Consider the following 19,131-nt stretch of genomic DNA (forward strand, 5'->3'; position numbering starts at 1 on the left):
CCTGGTGATGGGTATTAAGGAGGGCACGTACTGCATGGAGGACTGGGTGTTATACGAAAACAATGGATCGTGGATCACCACATCAAAAACTAATGATGATGGTGTCTAACATAACATAAAAAAAAAAAAAAAAAAAGAATGCATCCCTTTCGGTAATGAAGTTGTTTCTTGCCTGTCCCTTTGGATGTTGCACGGCATTAAATAAAAGTTACCTGTATATGAAAATTGTAGATAAGCCCATATTTCATCGAATCTAAGATGCTATCAGCTAGAAGATGCATCCTTATTTTATGAACCACTGAGAAAAAATTAAAAAAGCCCTGCTAATTTAATCATGGCACAATATTTTATTATGGCTTGAAATTTGGAAAAAGCTCTGGAAAAAGCTTGGAAAAGCTCTTTGAGATGTATTTATATAGAGATTATTCTTGTATGTTGCTCTTGAGCATACATATAAAGGCAAATAAATGTAAAATAAATTAATTAGGATATTCCCAAACACTCAGAGTTTGAGTCTTGTTAGTCACTTTTCCACTCAGAGTCATTGATGTGTGTGATTTTTCACACAAGGCAGTCAGTCCTTCTTGTGATCCAAAACGGTGATGCGGTGTTTATCAAAAGTGTGCTTTGCTGTTGTCTTGGATTTTCTTCCAAGTCAGGGAAACTGGTCTATAAGTTTTAATGTGCAGGCAGTTATGTCATGACCATTCCGGATCTATCTGAGGATCAGATGCCCACTAATTTCAGAGACGCTAATACGTGAGAAAATGCACATCTTAGAACTGATGAAGCCCCTAGTAAATCCTCAACAGTGTGAGGGTGCCCAGATCCCTTCTTGAACTACCAGAGCTGCACTCTGGGTTGAGTCTTTCACAGTTATGCACTGGTGAACATATCATGCAGGCTTCCACAGCCTGAGAAAATAGATGATTCCTAAATTACAGAGCTTCCAACAGATGGATGGCTGGACCTCAGGGTTCCTCACTCCAGAGCGTCCAGAATTATTTCAGGAAAGGGGGCTCAGTGGATGTCACATGGAAAACTGCCCAGCCCCATGTGGCAGGCTCTCCCCCTTTGGCTCATGCTTATCAATAGCTCTGAAGCTGCCTAGCTGGGTCTCACAGTTGTCACCTTCTGCCCCTGCCCCTTGTGAAGCCCCAGTGTCCATGCCAGGGGTGTTACCTTCTAACGGTCCCAGCGATTGTTAATCTTCAGGGTGTCAGAAATGTAGCAGTTTTCATATAGAAGTGGGATCATGGTTTTCTCAACTCCTCATCCTATTTTATTTCCTGGGTCTTAAAGCATCAAAGTTTATCCCTAGAGTCCATTGAATCTGCCAAGAGACTCCCAGCTTCTGGAGCTAATAATGGGCAGTCAATATGAATGATTCATGAATTTTTATTTAGTTTCTAATATGACTTATATATTCATACTCGAAAAAGCTTCTATTTGCCAACAGAGCAGATCAAAGCCAACTCAGTCAGATTATTTTAGAGTTCCAAGTTTATATATGCAAAAGCTTTGGAAACTGCATTGACTCATTTGCAAAAGACGATGCAAGAAGACATATCTGCAAAAGGTCCCCTTTTCAATGTGTAATTGATACTTTGAGAAATTTGCCTGAACTCTGTGCTGTCCGGGGTGGCTGTGCCTTTCCAGCCCAGAGTCATCATCCACATTGCATCATGCCTTCTCTTTAGGGGAACGTTCCTGGTCATTTGGGGACCACCTGTGTGCTCTTAAAAAACTTTCTAGTTTATCTGTGGACTTGAAACTACAATCCCGCAAGGAAAACAAAAACATCTCTGGATCTCTGAATGAACACAGTCGGTTGTTTTTTGTTTTTTGTTTTTTTTTTGTCTGGGCTCCCTGTTTTTCTTCTTCTTGCCAGTTTTAACTTTCATCTCAGACAGTAGAATCAACAGTCCCCTGTTACCCTGGCAACAGTGGTAGGATAATAGAATTAGGTTGTCCCAGGGCTCCATTTTGTCATCATGCTTTTGGAAGAAAAAAGGCAACATGATTATGAAATATAATTTGTGATAAATTTATGGCAGTTATTGGTAAAAGATGACGCATGTCAAATTTTCAGTGATTTAAAAAAATTCAGCCGCAAGAATCAGACAGGAAGTGTGTCTCAGGATAAGGATTTCTTTAGTATATATTTTCCAGTCAGCTTTGCATGTTTCTTTGGACATTTTATTTATTTCATCAATTTAAAAAATAATGACTAAGAAAAATCTATCAGCAGGGTGGTTTCTGAGAGCATTGCTATTTTACCTCAATACATTTGAAAATTTGTAAGACTCTTTTACACATTCTGCAAGCACATTCTCATGGAAAAATAAATTGCTACTCTAGGGATTTACATTCCTTTGCTACCACATGCAGCACTGACATTCTGTTGAAATCCACTGCTGATCTGGAGAGCTGCTTTTAGTTTTCCAGGTTGATGTTTCTAAGACTGTGACTCTATTTCCCTGTTCTCTTGTTTCTATCCTGATTCTGAAAAAATCTCAAGGATAAACTCTGGTCTTTATGATACTTAGTAGGATGCCTTGAGCATCTCTGGATCTGATTCAGTATTTTTAATGCTTTATTGATACTTTGAGAAATTTGCCTGAACTCTGTGCTGTCCGGGGTGGCTGTGCCTTTCCAGCCCAGAGTCATCATCCACATTGCATCATGCCTTCTCTTTAGGGGAACGTTACTCTTTATTCTTGAGTGCCATGTTCATTCATTCTGTCCAACCTTTTCTCCATCCCAAAGCGGTTGGATTTCCTTTGGATGGTTCCAAGCAGAACTGTGAGAAGTAAACTTCCCGTGTGTAGGATAAACATGTGCATAATTTAATTCATTGATTATCTCTTTATTAAGAATTAAGGATGTTGGATCCATACACCAATATCTTGGAGTAATAATATAATACAGTTAGTTTAAAAAATCTTTCTACCATAAGACATATTTATAGGTATTCTCCATATTGACAGTCTGATTGAGGAAGGATGTAAAAGTGATTTTTTTCTCCCAGTTTGAAGAATCTTAGTCACACAATACACAGAAACCCCCTATACAAGAGGAAAGAGCAAAGTCCTTGTTTCATGCTTGAGAGTGAACGTTGAGCTTATATAAAGCTCCTTGGGGCTAAGTGGACTGGATGTTTGAATCGCTTGGCTTTTATAAGTTGAAGGCAGCCAAGTCAAGTTTTCAACACCTAAATAGGTAAACTCGATTTATCACTCTTTGATTTTTTTCTGGGACTTGGGTTCTACGGACAGAAGACACTATTTACTCTCTAGTGTCCAACAATTTGTAATGTAGTATAGATGGTGCCTTTAATGACACCAATAGCATTAGTCGGATATTTTGCCTGAAAAGTAAACCACTGTTATTTCCTACCTCACATATGGACCAGAAGCAAGACAGAAGTAGATGGAAGTAATCATGTCAGTTGTTCCTTGCCTGTCTCCTAAAATGTGAGGTCAGCATGTTCTGACATGAAAGTCTAACTTAACCAATTTCTTTTTTTTTTTTTTTAAAGATTTTATTTATTTATTTGACAGAGAGAGACACACAGTGAGAGAGGGAACACAAGCAGGGGGAGTAGGAGAGGGAGAAGCAGGCTTCCCGCTGAGCAGGGGGCCCGATGCGGGGCTCGATCCCAGGACCCTGGGACCATGACTTGAGCTGAAGGCAGACGCTTAATGACTGAGCCACCCAGGCATCCCTTAACTAATTTCAACTCAGGAAATATTTCTCTGAGCACTGTTTATCTGCAGAACACTCTACAAGATATAGAGGTGAATCAAAGATGAAAATTGAACTATGAAAGTCCATTGTGGGAAGTTGTTTCTCTGGGGACTCCTTATTGATCTTCCTTCATCTGTGGTTTGTGTTAATTTTAGAGTTTATATAATTATCCAGTGGAAATGCTGGGGTGCATGTTGAATCCAGAGCTGAGCAGCCCAGGATTCTAAGACAGCCATGCCTACTCAGTCCATAGTGACAGGATATAAGCCAGTACCTAAGCCTCCTGCCCCCAGTACAGCACTTAATATATGGTAAACTCTCAGTCCAGAGATGTAAAGAGTGAACAAGGTCTTGGAAACTTCTCCAGGACCTTAGTGAAGACAGACTCATTGAGCCTTAAAGCCCTAGAATCAGAGCAGAAACAGAATGGGATTACCTTGACTCCCTGTCAGATAATTATGCTCATCTGGTTCCATTCTTCTCACTGTCCTCCAAACAGTATGTACTGTCTATTTAGCTAGTTAAGTAACTTATTGATAAGAATTTATGGCTATCATTTGTTGAGCAGCATGCTAAGCACTTCATATACATCATTCTATTTAATTTTTCCAAACATTCTATGCAGTAGGAACTACTATTTGACAGATAAGGAAACTGAGGCTCAAGGTCATTCAGAGGATGGCTGATCTGAGATTCAAACCCAGCATTGTGTGGACCCACAGCCCCCATTCATAACTAATGTATAAACTAAGAAATCCTCCATCTTTCTTGTTATATAATAAGAAAATAGTCCTGTTTTCAAAGAATACTTTCTTTAATGCACTTACTTTCTTTTCTGACTAGAAGTTCTCTGCACTTCAAATTAATAATTGAACTGTGAATTTTGATTTGCAAAGTCATGTTGATTAAGAAGGGTTCAATATTCTATATGCTGAAAGGTTTCAGGGACACTTTATTTTCCCTATTTCACTGATGGTTAGTGAATCTCTTTTCCCTTCCAGTCACCAGCATAGTTAGAAAATAAAAATCAATAGGTTCTCTCCATCCAAACAGGAGTTCTGAAAACAGCACTTGGGGAGTGAGTCATGGCTCATTGCTTCTCTGTTGACAAGTGTTGCTGGAGAAAAGACAATCACTTTGTTAATGACAGGCAGAGTTTCTGCTTCACTTCCAATGACCAAGTTTTACTGTTTTCAATACCAGAAAACAAAACAGTGAATGTAATAGTTATAAAATAACAGCAAATGGAGACATGTTGTATATATTTACTATGATTCAAGGGATTTTTAAAAATTATGCTTCAAAATCCAGGAATATGGTTAAAATTACTTCTCACCATGCAGTGGTAATCAGACACAGAATAGTATGTGGGGCAATATTTGGAGATAGGATGAGTAAAAGAATAATTAGATTTTGATGTTCTGCTTTCTCTACAAATAAGGAAATAATTAGATATTCTGATTAAAAAACTGACACCAACAAGAAATACCCAGGCCTAGGTCTAGCTGCTGGGTTATCATTTCTACTGGGAATTGAGCAAGGAATTTTTTTTTTCTTTGCATTGATCATTAATAGTATTTCCCAAAGTAGTTCTAGTTTGGTTAATGCAACATTCTGCCCTCTATTTAGCTTCTAGAATATATAATTTACTATTTTAAATGAACAGATGCCCATTTGCATTAAATTTATGAGTATTTGAAATATTTCTATATTGGTAATATGGTTTACAAGTTTTTGTTTTGTGTTTTGAGGGGGTTGCATAAATTAAGGAATTGGGTTAAGAAGGAAAGGTCTTGTTAGTTAGGTTAGTTAGTTAGTTGGCCCTTTTTAGAAGGGTTTCATAGAATAGGAGTTGTAGTTGTCTTCAGTCATTCTGCCTTTATTTAGTTCTTTGAACAAACCTGCTGATTTTTGGCCTCAGGGCCTTTACACGTGTCTCCACAGCTGAGGAACTATCTCCGACTGCTCCTGCCTACCTCAAACCTTTACATGATCAATCTCTTCTAGTTTTGGTAGACTCTCGTTTAATGTCTCCTTTTCAGAGAGGCTGGTTGAGACTATTTAGTGTAAAGTAGGCTCCCTTCTTTTATCATTTCTTGTTACAACCGCCTCTTTTTCTTAGTAATGCTTGTTATAATTTCTATTATACCTTTATTTGTTTATTGTATGTTATCTAATTCTACAGGCAGGGAACATGCCTGTTGTATTCACCTGTATAGATCAAGCAACTCTCTGGTATTTTTTAGGTGCTTGATAAATATTGTTAAATGAATAAATGATTGAAAGAGTACATCTGAAGGAAGAGAAGAAGGACCTTCTTTCTGAAGGGAGGTTGCTAACCTGGCAGAGTGAGTAAAATGTAGGGAATAATAAACTGATAGTAGGAAAAGGTGGCAAACGGAGTAGTTAGAATTTGCTGTATTAACATCAAGCAGCTGGGAACAAATTGTAAGCAGAATGAGAGTGGAAAGTGTTGAGAATAGTGTTGATGTCTTCTATTGGAGAGGACTGTTAATCTGGTTATTTCACGGAAATGGGATTATATATTAGCTTAAAATACACTGCATTGAACTCTAGCTATTTTGTTTAAGCAGTGTTACCAATGGAAGGCATGGGCATAATTTTACATATCTTTATATTTACCATAGTGTCTAGCTGTGTCTTATCCTTGGGTGGCATTCAGTAGATACTTGTGGAATCCTCATTGCCCGAATGAAAGAATAATTGCAAAATTACCTGCTGAAAAGAGCAGCTTAATTCTGATATCAGCTTAAGATAAGTATGTGAATTACAATTATCAAAATGTATTCTCACACTTGCAGATACTCCCTTATACTTGTGGCAGGCTGGTTTCCAGTTTACCGGACTTTCAGTTCATCCTTGAAAGAGAGATGACTCTTAACTAGTATCATTATTTTAAAATAGTATATAAGTATATAAATATTAGATACGTATACATATGCATGTGTATAGCCACATATACACGTAAGTATATAAATAGGCATGTGTATAGTACCTATGCACAGAAGTATATAAATATTAGATATGCATACATATGCATGTGTAGGTACATATACACACACTATATATTTTTAATGTATATATTTAAAATATCACAAACTTTTTAATCGTTCTATTGAATTTTTTCTATCCTTCAAGTATATTTATTGACTGTAATCTTGTGTAGCTCTTGTCTTGCCTTATTGAGGCTAAAATTAGTTGTTTCCATCCAGAGGACACATAGTATATATACACATCATCACAAACACATTGAGCAATATGTTCCAGCTACTTTGCAAGCACAACTCACTAGGGCAGATATTATTACCTCCATTCTACCGATGGGAAAATTGAAGATTTGGTTGGTGAAAAGAGCATTCTCACTGAGGTATGCTGGAATTTGAACCTAGGCTTTTTGACTTCAAAATTCTGCTCATGCTATAGCACTCTGTCCAATCCAAACATCTAGAAAAAGGGAACTAGGGCAGATTACATGAGGAGTTCAGGGCAAAAAATAATTGGGACGATCACAGAATTTTGATTTTTTTTTTTTGATTAGGCTAATATTCATGCCCCCCCCCCACTTTGGTGTATTTTAAAGATCTGGACATTTGGGTATAAAACTGAATTATTTTTCTCTTCTTTCCCAATAAGTATTTCCTCACTTAGGTTCTCTTGTTATGTACTTTGACTACATACTCTTTTACTTTGCCAAGTTAAAGCCTCTTAATATTGTCACTTAGAGATAGTTGATAGAGTGCTAGCTCTTTCTCTCTCCCTTCCTTCCTCTCTTTATCTCTCCCTGCTTCTTTTTTGGCATTATATAGAATTCTCTAATATTTGATTCCTAATTCAATTAACCATGAGGCAGAGATTTCTATTTTTCTCCCATCTTTTTCTTCAGTGAGAGTTCTATATGAAGAAAACATTCAGAATGAAAGTCATCAACAGGGTTCAAAGCTGGGAAATTATAACATCACTGAAATACTGCTTTTTGACTTGACAAAATAAACAATAAATTGGTAATATGCATTGTTAGCACTGGTGAGAGTGCAGTAAATAGGAACTCATATGCTAGGAGAAGTGTAAATTTTACAGCTTTTCTTATCTGTAATTGGCAATTTATGTCAAAAGCTTGACATTAAAAAAAAATTCTTCCCTCATCAACTTTACCCAAAGGAATGGACACTAAAGAACTACTTAGATATATCTGCTCTGATTTTGAACAAGAACATTCAGTGCAGCGTTATTTTACTAAATATTTTAAATAATTTAAACATCTAGCAATCCAGAAAGAGAAAGAAAATATGGTACAACTATTGGAAGGACTTCAGGCTTCAAGACTGCTGGGGTCATCCAGCTAGCAGATGGGGAGAGGGGAAGAGAAAGGGCATGGACAGGGGACTCTCTCTCTTAACTGCCTCGGCCCACAAATGATGCATTACTTTTGCTCACATCCCATCAGCAAAAGCTAGGCACTTGTTCCTTTTCCCCTTAAATGGCAAGAGGCTGGGCAATGTAGTTTTGTGACCATCAGAGCATCTCATCTTCATAGAGACTGGAAGATATTTCACAAAATTATTAACATCTCTAGTGAGGTCATTCGTGACTTTTCTTTTTTGGTGTGACTTTTATTTTCAACGCTGTGCAATTATTGTCTGAATTTTCTAAAATAAATGTAAATTCAATTTATATCAGATAAAACTATAAACATTAAGAAACCTTGAAGTGCAATATGAGGGCCAGCTGTGTGTCCTCCCTTTGGAGGTGCAGACAGGTTGGGGCACTCACCATTGTGTATGTTTTAATATGGCCTTTTATCTTAAGAGATTGTTCAGTCACTCATCAAAGCGTCAGCAAATCCGCTGAGCACCATTAAGAGGTCCCTTCTTTATGCCTGGGTGATTTGGATATAATATTTATTAATACAGGTCACGTGGACTGCTTTGCCTGATCTGGCTGGCTTGGAGGATTTTCCATTCTTCTCTCATTGTTCCATTAAGTTTCATTCCAAAACCTTTCCCTTTGTCCAAGAGAATGTTTGCTGCTAGCAGAAGTGGGAAAGTAACAAGGCAAATGTTCTCTCTTTTCATAGTTTTTTAAAAAGTTATTCTTTAGCAAAATCACTTGTGCATGAAGATGCAGATTGAAAATGCATCTTATACAATGCTGATGAAGTCTAATAGATGATTAAAGAGCTAGTTTTAAAAGCTCTAGATTGGCATGTAGTCCGCTGCCCTTTTTATTTTTTATTTATTTATTTATTTTTAAATTTTATTATGTTATGTTAGTCACCATATGTTTTGATGTGGTGATCCACGATCCATTGTTTTTGTATAACACCCAGTGCTCCATGCGGTACGTGCCCTCCTTAATACCCATCACTACGCTAACCTATCCCCCCACCCCCTCCCCTCTAAAACCCCGTTTGTTTCTCAGAGTCCATAGCCTTTCATGGTTCATGGTCCAGGTCCACTGCCCTTTTTAAAGATCACCTGCTGACAGTGTGGGACTGTCATAAGCACTGTGGGAAGACCAAGACTCATCCCATCCTACACATTAGATTCCACATTTTATCTCTGGCCTCCACCCTGGACAGTGAATTGTAGAGATACTTTTCTGCTAAGATCCTTTTCAACACTCATGGTTGGCTTCAAAGTTGAAGTCTTTCATTTCCTTGCCCCCTACTTACTTTTTGTTTCATTGCACGCCACTTTCTTGCACTTGTCCTGTTAAAAGAGTCCACCATGGCTGTTTAATATTTAAAGGCTGGGATCATTTGCAGGTTTTAGTTTAAAGGTAACCATAGCACACACAGACACATTCATTATTAATAGCAGAGATGCACTGTAAGTTCTTAGGAATCTTCTTTCCTTTCGATGTTAGTTTCATATGGGTGTTGCTGTCAGGAGAATGAAGCTCTCATATTGCTATGTGGCAAGTGGACTCTTGCAATAACAAGGGATCCAGAATTATGTGAAGTGTTTATGTGGGTGGAAGTGATCATGCTGAAAAGGGACATAAAGGCAGAAAATGACAGGCCACGGAAAGTCCGGTTTCGGATCGCATCATCTCATAGCGGGCGGGTTCTGAAGGAAGTGTACGAAGATGGGCAACCATCAGGCTCTCTCGACTCCGAGTGTGCCAGCATCTGGGGGATAGATGGACTGAGTGAGTCTGATGGACAGCAAAATGGCCACATAGGATCGGAAGGTGATGAGTGTGAGAACGACCAGGATAACTTGCTGGTGTTAGCAAGGGCTGCCAGTGAGAAGGGTTTTGGTACAAGAAGAGTCAACATTTTAAGCAAAAATGGGACAGTCAGAGGCGTCAAATACAAAGTGAGTGCCGGCCAAGCTCTATTTAACAATTTGACCAAAGTACTGCAGGTAAGTCAATGCACTTTGCTCCCCCTGGGCTTTGTTCCTAACTCACCTTCTCAATACCTCTCTGCCCTCTAGTTGAAAGCAAGCCTTTCTTATTCATGACTCCTACATACTTCATGAGTCACTCCCCCATCAAAGATATTGTCTCAACAGCCAACGATTAAAAATAGGGTCATTATGCTTAGCAAATTAGATGGATTCCCAAAGCCAAATTTCTAACATTTGAGGGGTCTTTTCTTCCAGTGTGCAATGACTAAAACAATGCATCTGTTTCTTAGCCAAGAAAAAAAAAAAGACAGACTATAGTTCAAAGCATCTGAGCACAATTTAGAAGTTAATTTCTGGTTTATCATCCTTGAGATACCAGATTAGCATTTATCATCTCTTGTATAGATTTTAAACCAGAGAAGATAGAGTGCTGCATTCAGTGTAACTAGATTCAGTTGGAATGGTATGAAGCTGTAAAGATGAACTTGGACTCTCTCCCACTGCTCTGGAGGTTGCAGGTTTTATCTGAGGTGCATTTCTTCACTCATTTGCCCATGAGAACTCTAGAATGGCACTTGAAGAAGTTATTCCTCTATAAATATATAGACTGAGATCCAGATTTTAGAGTAAACATTAGCCTTGAAAATGTGATAGATTCTCCACAGTAATGTAGAAATGTATTATTCAGATCCTGGGGCCTTTGGTAATGATCTAATGTTTAGACAAATTTTTGAAATTGCCCGGAAGCATTGGTAAAATGATTTTCTGTTAAAAACAGGCATCATTATTTCAGGAACAGAATTCATAATCACTATCATTAAGGTAGCAAGCCAATATTTTTCATTGTAATAAGGTTTTATATGATTCTCAATATTTAAATAAAATCTCCTTGATGAATTATTCAGTGCCTCTGCATTATATAAGGATGCAGTAGTGGTAGGGAGAAAGTGGGTTTTTTGGGGGTTTTTTTTGTTTTGTTTTTTTGTTTTTAGGGAGAAAGTGTTTTAACCAAAGGTATTTGATTATTTTTCATTTCGAAGGAAGTATTTGGAAAGATCACATCACCAGGATTTAAAAAAAAGAAATTAAAGGGTAAAAACAGTTAAGATCAAGGGTTCTTTTCATATATAGAATTTATCCATGAAAGATTTCACTGATTAAGGGTGGGGGTGGGGAATCAAAAATTAGAAACTGATGACTATGTTTGATTAGGCTGGAAAAAATCTTGTATAGATTTCCAGAGATGTGACTATTAGGTTGAGATCATCTTGGTAGCCTCTGTGTTTCACCCACTGCAGAAATTATTATTGCCAAGGTGTAGACCAAGACTCCATAATAATTAAGTTTAAAAAATGTTTGCATTTATTGTGATTAATTTAGCTTTAACTTGAACCATGATGGCAAAGTAATCAGCATATTGTAGGTATTCAAGGATTTTGACTATCATCATTGGTTTCATCGTAATCATCACCACTGTTGTCATGGAATGTTCTCTGATTTCTCCAGGACATAACATAAGTTAAAGGAGCTCTTACCTTGGATGGTGGCTGCCAGATGCACTATTTTAGGGGGCTCCCTTCACATCATTGTGTAAACAGCACCCCTTGGAGGGTGCAATACACCTACACAGAATTATATAGAGAGCTAACTTGGATGCTTGCTTCTTGCTAAAGGATAGGTATGTCGTAAAGAGTGACAAATGTCTTCGGCATGTGCCTTAGGGTGACTGAGTAGGTTTCCCACAATGCAGTAGCAGGGAAGCCCCAGGGACTGAAAATAGAAGTTACCATTCAGTTACTCCTATGGTTATGGGATCAGATGTGACTCTTCCCTGGATCTCTGTATATTTTCTATATCCCTTAGAAAGTAAGCAGCAAACTTAACTGGATGTAACCATAATGTAGCAATTTTTCTCAGGGAGGAAAAAATGAGGAGTGGTATCTTAGATATTTGATTAAGGTTTCAATGCACAATCTTATCGAAGCAAGGAACTATAATTGAAGAAACAGATCTTTCTTCCTGTTTTAAGTTATAAAATCTTAAAGCACTCAACTTGAAACTTGAGAGGAAACACTAAATATAAATAAAAGCTTCCAAAGAATCTGTAAATCACTTGGCTTCCTCTCTGTTAGTTTCCCATTCTGTTATTCCTGTCTCGTAGAATATTGGCACGTACCTTGCAAAAATTTCAACTGTGCAGAGAGTAGTTTTTGAAATTATTTGCCTCAAACATTTATACTTCTTTAGCAGTACTTTTTTTTTTTTTTTAAAGATTTTATTTATGTATTTGTCAGAAAGAGAAAGAGAGAGCACAAGCAGGGGGAGCAGCAGACAGAGGGAGAAGCAGGCTCCCTGCCGAGCAAGGAACCCAATGTGGGACTCCATCCCGGGACTCTGGAATCATGATCTGAGCCAAAGGCAGATGCTTAACCAACTGAGCCACCCAGGCTCTTATAAATACTCTCAGCAGTATTTATTTAGAAAATTATCTATAAAAGAGATGTTAGAGCAAATTCCCATTTCACTTGTTAATTAGTTTACCCTACAGAATTCGGGATGATTGAGGATGTGCAGTATTAATTAAGGTTTTTGTGGGTAGGAACGGACCAGGAGGTAAAAAGAGAAAAGTCACTTGGATGCTTAGGTGGGCCTTATAGAGGGTGGTTCATTGTTTCATTTGTGAATCACTCAAGGCCTCCAATCACTCAAGGTCTAGATTATGGCTCTTCAGATACAGGTGCTTGGCTTTTCCATCTCTCCCAGAAACGACAAGAGTATAATGCTCAAGAAAGGCCGGTTTGGAAATCTGAAAACCTGAAATCTAGTTGTGGCATGGAAATATGCATTTATTAGCTGCTGTTTAGGTTGTTTGTACGTACACTAAAGTTTGAGAATCACTGATCTAGCGTGTAAAAGGGAAATTCATCCAGTTCACTAGAGTTAATAAAAATATTCCTTAATGTCCTTTATGTCCTCACTATTTAAGGGGGGAAACAAAGAAGTTATGTATCGATCTGTTATTTGTTCTTCTGATCATGTTAGATCACCAGGAAAGTCTTTCCTGAGCCAAAGATAACTAAAGATATCCTGACAGACTTGTTTCCTACTGGTATCCTAATTTATCAATTTGTTGATTTAGAAATGGTTCCTGAAATTACCATCATTCTGATGTAGGTGTTCTGTTTTAGTTCTTTTTAAGATATTCTGCTGAAAGGATTAGCCTATCTAGATAAATGATTTTACTCCTCATAACTGGAAAATTTTAGAAAAAAATATTTTTTATTTATTTTTTAAAATTAGTTACTTCATGGAAGACAAATTACAAAGCCACTATGTAGCTCATGGCTCTCATCCACTCAGTGCATGATTAGATTTGAGATACACCTGGATCTTAGTGGCAACATATTTCCAAAGTTTCTTGGGGTAGGTCAGTGATGCAGATAATCAAGGTCATTTTTTTTTTCTAATATTTTCTTCCGAGATTAAATTTCAGATGGTAATTAAGAATCAGTAATCTTATCTTGACCCTCTCTTCAAACATGTATAATCTGTTGTATACTCAGAATCTTTTTCTGTAATTCCTATAATTTTAATTCCCTCTTTTTACAAAAATTTTTTTTTAAAGATTTTATTTATTTATTTGAGAGAGAGAGAATGAGAGAGAGCACATGAGAGGGGGTAGGGTCAGAGGGAGAAGCAGACTCCCTGCCGAACAGGGAGCCCGACACGGGACTCGATCCCGGGACTCCAGGATCATGACCTGAGCCGAAGGCAGTCGCTTAACCAACTGAGCCACCCAGGCGCCCTCTTTTTACAAATTTAAAACTACTATATTAGAGAAAAATAGATGCAAAAAAGGAAAATAGTTATACCATATATTATGCTGGCTCCTTTCTAAGAACTCAAACGTATAACTTTCATCTTTGTATTTACATGAACATCTGTGATTGATGTGCTTATAATTATGACATTTTTAACATTTTAAGATAAGGAAAATAAAAATAATCATACATTTGCAGAACAGTTTGCATTTTGCAAAGGTTTTCACATACATTATTTTACTTGATTGTACCGAAGATTTTTGTGAAATAAGCAGGAAAATGACTATTATAATGCCTGTTTGTAGATAAGTAAGTGTAAGAGAAATCAAGCGTCTGGCCCAAAGCTAGTAACATGAGAACCCTGCCTTTGACTGTTTAGGCTTTGTTAGTTTTTAAAAGTACAATGCTATCTATAAGAACACTCAGCCTTACCTTTTGAAACGTTATAATTACAAATAAGAAGATTGGTAAGACTAAATCATATCATAATATACTTATCATAGTTAACAATGTTATGATATGATTTAGTCTTTTGAAACTTCAATATTTGTGTAGCAGATTTAAAAATCTATTGTTTATTGAACATTCAAATCTTCACCTAGGGAAGGTTTTTCTGCAGAATTAAATAGCTTCCACTCAGTTTTAAATTGTATTTTCAAAATTTAGCAAAACTTATCATCTCTATAACATCATTTGATTAAATTGTTTTGAGATTGAAAGGAAGGGGGTGATGGGTTAGCTCAAGGAAGACCCCTGCTCAGCGTTGTTCACTAACTTTAGGATGGATGATTAACAGAAATTCCTGGCTCTACCTATTATTATTCATCTCTGGTTCACTTCATCTAGCTTTGGCAATAGAATAATATTCCAGTGAAAACAAGGTGATACTCTTGATGACTCCTTGGTCCCGGTGGCAACAGTAATACTAAATGTTGATTAAGTACAGAATGCACTGTTCTTATTATTTATGTGTATTGACATATTTATTTCTCATAGCAACTTTATGAGGTAATATCATTATTAATAATAATTTGAGCATCTTCTCTGTGTATGAAACATTGTTAGAGGATTCAATATCACATTTACTCAGAAAAAATTTTTATGTAATGTTCTATCAAAATAAGCATTTACTGGGGCGCCTGGGTGGCTCAGATGGTTAAACGTCTGCCTTCAGTTCAGGTCATGATCCCAGGGTCCTGGGATCGAGCCCCGCATCAGGCTCCCTGCTTGGTGGGGAACCTGCTTCTCCCTCTCCCTCAACTGTTCCCCCTGCTTGTGCTCTCTCTCTCTCTGTCAAATAAATAAATAAAATCTTAAAAAAAAAAATAAACATTTACTAATGAAAATATTGCCTCTTTTAGCTATCAGGAAGTAGCAAGAAACTGTAGGATTTTTGATACAATTCCAAATGATGCAAGAAACTACATTAAGAAATTAGGTGACTTGTTATCCAAAAAGCAGGGAAAGAAGCACCAAAAATGGGCTGGTACTACTGATCTATTTTTTATGTACAATTAAAGGCTTGCCAACCGATGGGCCTGAAGGTCCTATTGTTCCCCAGCAGCGAACTGGTCTTAAACTCAGTTTGGCTGCTCACCTATTGAATATCAATACTCGAGAGATGAGTGATAGGTTGTTTTATTCAGGAAGGCTCAACTTGGGAAGATGGTGGACTAATGTCTCAAAGACCATGTTCCCAGTCTAGGCGAAGGCGGGGCAGTGGAGGGATGTTTAAAGCAGAAGGCTTGGGAAATGATGGGGGCTATGTGCAGGAGACGCTGATGCTCAGGCCGTTAATCATATGTCAACGTGACCCTGAACAGGCTGGTTGGTATCAGAGGCAGCTGTTTCTAATGGGGTCAGGCCTTAGCTTCCAGGAAAGTCTGGTCCTTTATTCCTCAAGGCCCGTGAAACCTCAAGCAAAGGAGGCTAGTTCTGCTTCCAACCAATGAACTGCAGTTAGCAGGCAAGGAGCGTGTAAGCTTGAAGCAATTGTTCAAACTAGCTGGCGTGCTGTGACCGTGACCACCTTCCACCTACCAACACTTTGCTACTCGAGGCCACAGCTTTTGACACTGACACTGGTGAGGACCTCAATAAATGTTCTTTCTTTGAGTTAATGAATTAAGTGAAATTCTCTTCCACCGTGATTATTTTCTTCTTTTCCACCCCCTCTGGGTTTGGAGATTTCCCATACTGGATAGTGTCGGGAGCACGTCAGGAAGGCGCACACATGAGGAATGTCTTTCCACAATGTCAGCTTTATTCAGTCAGAAAGCAAAGTTAAATCACAATTATGAAGCAGGTTCAGGATTCCAAACTCAATGACAATTCACCATGGGATTCAATATGGCTTCTTATACGGCACACAGAGCAGGACAGAAGACAAGCCACAAACAGACACGATAACAGAGGGCGCAGGAAGTTAAGGAACCCAACTTGAAGTCAGTCTCTGGGCGCACAGTTGAGATAAGGCCTTGGTCTGGTCCTGGTCAGCTCTCAGCACTCACTGCTCCTGATGTTCAAGCAGTGAAGGATCTGGGTTCTGTTCGGAGATCCATCAGACAGGACCTTCAGCGGCAGTTGCCTTTTTTAAGTGGTCAGACACAGAGGGGTCAGGTCTGAAGAATCTGATAGTTTGTTGCCAAAATCCTTCCCCTCTTAAAGGGATTTCATCAGTTTCGGGTCTTTGCAGACCTCCTCTGGTTCTGCTCATTATCAGTTCTGGGGGGTCAGCTGACGTGGGTCCCCACGATGTCTCCTAGCAGTGGTACCTTACCTGCTTGCGTCATGGCTTGACACAGGCCCCTGCTTGACATGAGAGACTCCATTTTGCTCTCTACAGATAGGAAGTGATTTTGCATGGTGAAGTGTCAGTAGCTTGCTCCATTAAATTCTTTCTGTTGTAGGTTATCTTCTATATTCATTCAATCATTCTTTTAATTACCACTTACTACATATCTATTATGGAGCCGTCACTAAGCTAGATAATGTGAGGACTAAAACCCAACTCCTGCCTTCATGAACTATTCAGTGGTGTATTGTGAATGGTTGTATAAAGTGATTTCTGTAAGAATTCAGATACAAAACTTGACTTTCTCTTCCTTTTCCAGAGGATTCTCCCTCTCTGTTTTCTTATTGGCCTAACATAGCCTCTGCACCCATTCTTCATTTCTCCAATGCTTATCTTTTCCTCCATTTAGTCTTTGTCTTATTAGACCATCATTTTGTTGTAGTCCTTTCTTCAACTTCTCTTGCTTTCTTTCTAATTTAGTTCCATCTCAAGGTCCAAGAACTGAAGGGTGATCTGCATAATTAATGACTCTTACCTTGATCCTACGAGGCTCCAGAAGTCAGTTAACAGTGACTCTGACCATGAACATTTATCCAAGTTCCATGAATCTTAGTACAACTTTCTCTCATTAGTTCAGTGAATATCTCCTTGGAATAATTCTCATTCTTCCCTATTCATCAAAGCACTTTTATCATCAGGACATGGGATCATCACGACATTTTAATTCGTGGAAGCTTGAAGCTTAATCCATTAATTTACCTGAATTCTGACTTTAGAACAACATGCTGAGCAAACCCACAGATTCCACAAGATGACTGGAAACTGCTTAATGAACTCTTACTGGCAACTAATGGTTACCACATAATTAGGAAATTAGCATCTGATGTTTCTAAACATTAAAAGCAATATAATAGCAGGACTAGACAAGCATCCTTTGGGTGGCCCTACTCATGCTTACAGAGTTTCTGATATTTTCTCTCAAACCCAGTACTTTGAATTTTGTATAAAAGCAATATAAACAGGGGTGCCTGGGTGGCTCAGTCATTAAGCGTCTGCCTTCGGCTCAGGTCATGATCCCAGGGTCTTGGGATCAAACCCCGCATCGGGCTCCCTGCTCTGCGGGGAGCCTGCTTCTCCCTCTCCCACTCCCCCTGCTTGTGTTCCCTCTCTCGCTGTGTCTCTCTCTGTCAAAAAAAAAAAAATCTTTAAAAAAAAAGCAATATAAACATTTAATAGTCTATAAGTTGACACACTATATAAATGTGTCAATTCCTCAATCGCTATTGCCTGGAAGGAATTTTAGAAATTATAGACAGATTAAAATGTCATACAGAAATTTTTGTTAAGGGATGTCGGTTCATGCGCACAAGTCTATTCAAGTAATAATTAGGATGTTGTTGCTCAGTTTTATTTTTGCAACAATTCATTATCTCACCTAATTTCTGACAATTTATGCCTTAGAACATCTTGTTAGGAAGAAAGAGATAGATGCACATTTTGTTCATGTAACTCTCCCTCATAGTTAAAAAACTAATTGTAGAAGTATTCCTTATTTTATTGATTCCCAAACAACAAAATTAACATTAATTCCCAACCTCTAGAGCTTTCCCCGATGAAATCTGAAACGAGTTCCCATACATGGAGGGCAGGAATTGACCAGGGAAAGAGGCAGGCCACTTCAGATCAGTAGAAGGCAGGTTTAATAAGCAAGGGAACCTACATATGAAGCTTGTCTTGAGCAGCCACAAGATGAGTGGATCTCCATACCTGCCAGAATTTCAAAAGTTTACGTAGAGGCCTTCACTGGCTTCAGTCACAAATGCTATCCAGATGACCTCAACACCTTGCTCTCTCAAGGCTGCCTCCTTGAAACAGCTCCCATTGTGGGAAAGGTGGGCAGAGCATTCATTCCAAGAATAGGGGAGGGCGTGAGGAGCCTCTGACTGCCTGTCAGCCGATAGTCATGTCTTCTTGATTAACTCCTCCAGCTGTTAGGCCATGAAAGAATTAAGTTGCCCCTTTTTTGCACCTTTTATGTAACTGAGGGTATGGAATTGAAGATCTTTATTATATGAAAAGTCTGAAAGCTTGGCTCGTCCACAAAATGGGTAGAGTAGTGAAAGCCAGGTTACTGATTGGCAAGAGAGAGGTTTTGTCAGAAGAGTAGGCGCAGGGGAATTATGTTCTAACAAGTCAGTGGAGCTCAAACAGGGGGAGAGAGTGCCAATCTGGAGGAGACTGAATGAGGGTCATTTTAGGAAGGGAGAAGAGTTGGGTGGGCTGTGACCTCAGGGGAAATTGGCAGGTCTCACGATTGGGGGGCTGTGGACTTCATGGGTTAGAGCAGGGGCCGCATGGACAAGCTGTGGGATTGCCCTGCTCATGAGTGCCC

The 19,131-nt window shown here is 38.5% G+C and overlaps 1 protein-coding gene across 33 annotated transcripts in view; it reads left to right on the forward strand.

Moving 5' to 3' along the window:
* The window catches only part of GRXCR1 (glutaredoxin and cysteine rich domain containing 1), a 309,082-nt gene that overhangs the window by 181,383 nt on the left and 108,568 nt on the right, over positions 1-19,131 (forward strand). Inside the window, exon 1 of one of the 33 annotated variants that reach the window (XM_045881227.3) lies at positions 9,259-10,139. The exons of the other annotated variants lie outside the window; for them this stretch is intronic. Coding sequence (XP_045737183.1) covers positions 9,630-10,139 — 510 coding nt within the window. The 5' untranslated portion in view covers positions 9,259-9,629. Of the gene's footprint in view, positions 1-9,258; positions 10,140-19,131 lie in introns of those variants that run through there. 33 annotated transcript variants of the gene reach the window in all.

Source organism: Mirounga angustirostris, unplaced genomic scaffold, assembly GCF_029215605.1.
Source record: "Mirounga angustirostris isolate CCGP_5_RB_7025 unplaced genomic scaffold, mMirAng1.0.hap1 SCAF_2, whole genome shotgun sequence".
Classification (NCBI taxonomy): domain Eukaryota; kingdom Metazoa; phylum Chordata; class Mammalia; order Carnivora; family Phocidae; genus Mirounga; species Mirounga angustirostris.